We start from the raw sequence: 6,274 nt of genomic DNA, 5'->3' as shown, positions 1-6,274 counted from the left end.
GGTGGGTTTGATATTTTTTTTTTGTTAAGAGTATTCTTTATTTCGACAGGTTAAATACTAATTCGTAGCGAATTTGAGTTCCATTTAAAGGTCAGTTACTAACCAATAGGTTGCTGTATGTACAAACAGAATTCAAATTCTGATCTTTATTTAAACGGATGAGTGAGCTGGCTACTCGACTTATGTTGGGTTTTTTTGGGCTTGATATTGTTAATCTTTTCATACTTGTTTTGTTTTTGCAAAAGCCACCTCCTCTGCTAAATAACTTGAAGCAATTCGTCTTGAGTTAATTACAATTGATTTTTTTATTTATTTTACTGAGTAATCATACTCTTATTTTTAAGCTTTTACAATCTCTTTGCAATTATGCATGTGTTTTCGAAAGGTAATAGATAAAAGGAATAAAAGATCTTACATGTGCATTAAATGTATAAGGTATTGTGTTGATTCAAATATTTATCTATCATTATTATTAGATGAAATTGAGACTTTAATTTAACTGAAGTTCATATCTCATTTATTGAATAGTATAATATCTGTGACTTGATATAATCAGATTTGTTTGAATAAGCTTCTAAAATTTTTTTTTGGAGTTATTTTTTTTAAAAAAATATTTTTAAAAATTTTTTTGTTTAGATATTTTATATAAAAAAATTATTAATATCTCTTTTATCTGCAAATAACAGCTTTTTTATTTATATAAGCATGAAAAAAACATTATTTTTTGCTTGTCTCAAAAGTGTTCCTGAAATGCGCATGGCCATTTCATGTTAAGCATTCACGAAATGAAATTAGCCTCCATTTCATGCTAAGCACACTAAATGGGTGAGGAATAATGTGCGCGCCAGAAAACCCATTCCAAGAGGGGCAGACACGAAATGGAGCAACTTATGTATACCAGCCTCAAAATAGAGGAATTCGTGACTAACACACACAAAATGGAAACTTCAGTGGAGCTGAACACAAAATGGCCACTCATATATGGATGATGGGTCATACATTATTCAGCTGTGTGCATAACTCATCCTCCCGTAAATATTCAATCTTAAATCAATTGAATTCCTTACTCCTTATATGCAATAAAATGTGATGATGATTAGCAAATTAAATTTTTCCAACATTACACCAATTTCATGAGTTTTATTTGGATTATCCCTATTATTATATTACACATTCTCATGCTCTTAATTGATAACATTATAAAATATTATATAAATTTAATTTTGGATAATTTATATAAATAAAATAAATGAAATTTAAAATTATACATACTTCTATATATTAAAATCGAATCAACTTAATTCGATTTATACAATATATGATTTTAAAAGTAATTAAAATATTATATCAATTAAATTATCATTTAATTTATAAAATTAAGTGTAGAACAACATTTTGATGATATTATATGTTACTTCTAACTCTAAAAAATCTAAATTTTAATTCATATGCTACTTTAAAGAGCTATATTTTATATTAACTTTTTTAACATCAAAAGTCTCATTTTGAATTTATAAATTCATAAAAATGTAGATTTTTAAATTTGAACTAAAATACAAAATTTGAATTTATATTTTTATTTGTTTAGATATTTTTGATATTTTATTTGAATCTAAATTCGTGTATTTTTACTGATATTTATATTTTAAAGTTAACGAAGAATAAATCATTTATACAAGTAGTAAATCATTTCGTGTTCAGCTCCATTGAAGTCCTCATTTCGCGTGTGTCAGTCACGATACTCCTCATGCGCATTTCAAGAATACTTTTGAAGCTTGCGCATTATGAAAAATAATATTTTTTCCATGCGTATATAAATAAAAAAGCCTGCAAATAACATTGCTAGCAAAATATGTTGCTCCATCTTTACTTAGAGATTTTGGTTCAAATCTCCCTTCTAACTTAAAAAAAAAAAACATGCGGCTCCCACCTTTGTTATAATCAGAGCATGGTATAAAATTGATACTAAAGTTACATAAAGATTTCCTGTCCAGCTAAACTTTATGGTACACATCATGTGACAGAAATAATTAACCAGTGCAAGAGAATTTACATAGAGGTTACTATATGATTTTTCAAGTAGAATGTATATATACTAGTAGAACTCTGAATGAAAATTATCCCCATTCAAGCATTCAACAATTTCTTCAAATAGTTAAATTTACAGATTTGACATGTATATCATGTAAATTACTGCATGCGTCTATGATCTATAAAGGTAACAGTATCATGATCAGGAAAACAATTATATCCTGTTAGATTAACCTGCTACATAATTTTAAACTGAAAAATCAAAGTCTAATACTGATAGTAACATGTTTAGTTTCTCTACCTCCACAGAGAGAAAAAGTTGTATCTGCAGTTTTGTTACCATATGTGGCAGTGACTCTATATTCTCCTAAGAATCCAAAAATGCTGTAAGAACCATGTTCATCTGTCACTCCTTCTGCATGACCAGTTTGCCATTCTTGAAGAAGCTTGTCCACAACATCACCTGATGGAAGGTTTCTGAAATCATTGTCTGTGAGACACATTTGGTAGCATCCTTGTGGATGAAGTGCAGTCCATAGCATTATTCCATTCACTGAAGGATGAGAGAAGCCTTCCCTCAACACTTGTTCCAAATAAATAGCCTAAATATGGTAGCAAAGAAAGTCAACTAAATCAAGAAAATGCTGCTACCAACAAGGGTGTTGGCACATTAGTAGAGGCATGCTACAATCCTAGAAAAAAATTGGGGTGCGTTTGATTTGCATTTTCATTTTCAGTATTTTCTTCTTCTTAGATTTTGCAAAAATAAAATCAGAAAATGAAAACGCAAACAAAACACACCTTGATTTGAAACACTAGATGACTTACCTGAGTATCTTTATCAAGTGTCTTGCTAATATCAACCTCAGTTAGCCAAATGGGAAGGTTGAGTGTTGCCAACTTGTCTATGATGGCTCTCATAAGGGGAAGATTTGGAACTGTGAAGTGACTTTCTAGGCCAATTCCATCCATGAATACACCATTTTGTTGCAATTCTCTGAGCCTTGAGATATATGTGTCAACAGTTGAATTCACATCACTGCAGGTTTCCACCACATTGAAGTCATTCATGAAAAGGGTTGCTAATGGATCAGATTTATGTGCAGTTTCAAAGAAATGCAATGTGGCATCAGGTCCAAGCCTTTTCTCATAGAAATCAAAGTGAAGCATTTCATTGCTGACATCCCAATGTATGAATTCTTCTCTGTATTGGTTCATAAGACTCTGAATTCTTGAATCAACAGCAGCTTGTAATTGAATTCCGGTAAGGTTTCGTGCCCATGCAGGCGTGTATTTAGGATCTTCCCAGAAGATGTTGTGACCTCTAGCTATGATTTTGTTTGCTCTAACAAATTGTAGCATTTGATCTGAAATTGTATAATTGACCTTGCCTTGATCAGGTTCTGTGGCATACCATTTTAGCTCATTTTCAAACACTGCAGCATTGAATCTTTTCACAAACCAATTCTGTGCAGAACAATTAAAAAAGGCATGAACTAACTAACTACCAATTGAATGTAACTAAGTTTTAGGAGAATGTTGCAAAACCTGATAGGGCATGTTGCCAAGAATGGTCTTGGCTATTGCAGATCCAAAAGGGAAGTCCTTTGAGATCTGCTCTATATTGATGGTGGCTCCTTGCATTCTCTTCCCATTGCTATCTGACACATGAATCGTTACGGCTTGCTTTCGATGCTATCAAATTGGAAAAGATTAAAATATGTTTAGGATGCTGAATTAGACAAAAAAGAAATAAAATACTTATAATTTAGAACAATATCAATCTCATTTCATGTCATAGGCATATGTAACTTTTTCCTTATTTTTGAATGTTATGTGCATATTTGAAGGAAAACATGCTGCATTGTGTTGTGCTGAAATCTTGGAGCTACAAAAAAGAAAAAAAGTTGATTGTACTAACAGTGTTGATTAGGTACTCTTGATTGAATCTCCATTGCTGCTTAGTAAATGGCTGCAGTGATGGGCTAGCTAACTCTATATTTATATCTTTACCATCAGTGTTCTGCATCATTATAAAATCATTAATGCTAATTTTTGGACAATGCCATTAACTAATAATGCTGAAAAGACAGCATAGCTAAAGTACCTGAAAGAAGAGCATAGATGAAGTAGAAGGCCAATTAAGAAGAAATCCACCTTTAAGAAATGACCAGCATCCACTCTTGGCCAAAACTGTTCCTATGCAATCATAGGTTTCATTTTCTGTTTGCAAGCTTGCCCTTATTAGACCTGAACTTGAACCTTCAATTCTCACCCAAACTATAGTGTTTTTTTAATAAAAAGAGAAGGTGCAATTAGGTATCATATTCAACACTCTAATATAAAATGTGCAAAGAAACATCTATATTCAATGGTGTAAATTTGATTGACAAAAACCATGGGCAAGGAAATCCATGGTTTTCATAAATCATTATTTAACTTATCCTTATAACAACATCAATCCGTTGTAGTCTAGGTGGTTAGGATACTCGGCTCTCACCCGAGAGACCCGGGTTCAAGTCCCGGCAACGGAAAACTTTTTATGAACATTTGTTTTCAATTCTCTGAAATACAAGAGTGTAGAAAGAGCATAACCGTACCGGAGAAAGAGTAGATAGTGTCTTGTGTAAGGCTATGGAGAATGAATGAAGGACCATCAACTGCATACAAGGCAATGGCATGTTGAACTCCCCCAGATTGTGGCTGACTCTCAAAAACTCCACCATTGTAAAGTGGCTTCTCAGGTTCCTCTTTGCACTGAAACAAACAAAAATAACATATATTTTAGCTTTCTGAAAATGGCACTTCTTCAGTGATATCAGGTGATGATTTCATTACTGTATTGTACCTCAGTGTAAGCAGTGGAATCATACATGGGTCCATCTGCAGCACATAGAAACAAAACACAATAAAAAAATGTACTTATAGAAATCAAGTTTAAAGGAGGAAATAGGAATAAGAAAGAACCATGTAAAGGAGAAACCAAACAAGTCCCTACGAAGAGGACTAAAAGGATAAAGAATGGAATAATGTCCTGCATGGTTGGACCTGAAGTTTAATTTGAATCTATAGAATGACAATGATGAATGAAAAACCTTTTTTGACAGTGCAAGGAATTATAAGGAAGTGGTTTAGCATTATATACAATACAATACAATTCAAACACAAAGACCCGTGTATATATATATAGTATTAGTGAATCCAACAAAGGTTGATGCGACAAAAATTGTGAGGTGGATTTGGATTTTTTTGGAGGTGTGATATTTGATATCACAAGGGAAACAGTACAGTGTACCCTGCCTCTACTTCTTCAATTCACATGTTGATTGAAGGTGAAGGAGAGGTTCATGTGACTCTTGTTAATAAAACGCCAATTATGTAATAACTAGCTTGTTGCCAACACGTTTTTGCTATAGTATGTTATTGCCATAGCATCAACTTCAAAATGATGTTTGCTAATTCCAGAGTGCAGTATTTAATTGTAGTAATAAAAACATGTACGATAAGCTGCTTTGTATATTATTTAGTTATTTATTTTACAGTATATAGTCACTTATGTTTATAGTTGACCTACTACAGATGATGAAGGCCGCATAAATTTTTTTGGTGAAAGTAGTTGAGTGATTTACAAATAAGGACTATATGTTTGGTAGATGTTGCACAACTTCATAAAACCACTTCCCAAATGACACAAATAATTAACCCATCAATTTTCTGTTGTTATATATATAGACATATAATATAAAAATATCTTGAAAATTGTGGTTCCATAGTAATAAGATGGAAAACTGTAGCTAAAATCTTCACTTTTTGATAATGAAAGTAAATTAATATGAAACAATGCTGATCAAGTGATGAATGTCACATGAGAATCACCAAGAAGAACATGATGATGAGCATGCGCACACTTCATATTGGGACCATTTATATATAGGAATGTGCATGTCCATTTAATGGCACGGTGTGCAGCGTTTTAAGTTTTAAGGGTTGGAGTGTTTCTCTGTACAAGTAAACATTAATAAAGCCTATGCTTCAAGTATGGGGCACAGCATGGGAGACGCAAAGTCCCGCAAGCAAAGCCACATGAAGTGAACTTTGAAACACAATTCCAAACTTTACCTTTTAAGTGAAGTATCAAGCATGCTTTCCTATTGTCCCTTTGCTGTGCCCATTACAAATTCTTTTTTTGGTGTCTTGGACCAAATCGGAAAAAAAAGACTTGGGTGAGTTTAGGAAGCGCCCC

At 32.5% G+C, this 6,274-nt stretch overlaps 1 protein-coding gene and 1 non-coding gene across 2 annotated transcripts; one reads left to right on the top strand and one right to left on the bottom strand.

Moving 5' to 3' along the window:
- Nucleotides 2,053-5,900, bottom strand: LOC107628764 (anti-sigma-I factor RsgI6). Its single transcript, XM_016331361.2, has 8 exons — nt 4,999-5,900; nt 4,880-4,914; nt 4,632-4,788; nt 4,139-4,311; nt 3,953-4,054; nt 3,580-3,726; nt 2,860-3,498; nt 2,053-2,633 (listed from the first exon to the last, which is right to left on the bottom strand). The coding sequence occupies exons 1-8, from the start codon at nt 5,069-5,071 to the stop codon at nt 2,292-2,294; spliced, it is 1,668 nt and encodes a 555-aa protein (XP_016186847.1). The 5' UTR covers nt 5,072-5,900; the 3' UTR covers nt 2,053-2,291.
- Nucleotides 4,493-4,565, top strand: TRNAE-CUC. The gene has a single exon. It is a non-coding gene; the product is annotated as a tRNA-Glu (tRNA).

Source organism: Arachis ipaensis, chromosome B03 (genome assembly GCF_000816755.2).
Source record: "Arachis ipaensis cultivar K30076 chromosome B03, Araip1.1, whole genome shotgun sequence".
In the NCBI taxonomy this organism is placed as follows: Eukaryota; Viridiplantae; Streptophyta; class Magnoliopsida; order Fabales; family Fabaceae; genus Arachis; species Arachis ipaensis.
Note: the sequence above shows the minus strand (reverse complement) of the source record. Positions and strands in the feature narration are given on the sequence as shown.

Bases quoted from the DNA above. Each gene is read 5' to 3' on its own strand.
- LOC107628764 (XM_016331361.2), bottom strand. From the start codon at position 5,071: ATGCAGGACATTATTCCATTCTTTATCCTTTTAGTCCTCTTCGTAGGG. The intron at 3,499-3,579 runs GTTTTGCAACAT...TGTTCTGCACAG, and splicing joins TTGGCAACATGCCCTATCAG to AATTGGTTTGTGAAAAGATT. The intron at 2,634-2,859 runs GTAAGTCATCTA...TACCATATTTAG, and splicing joins CACTTGATAAAGATACTCAG to GCTATTTATTTGGAACAAGT.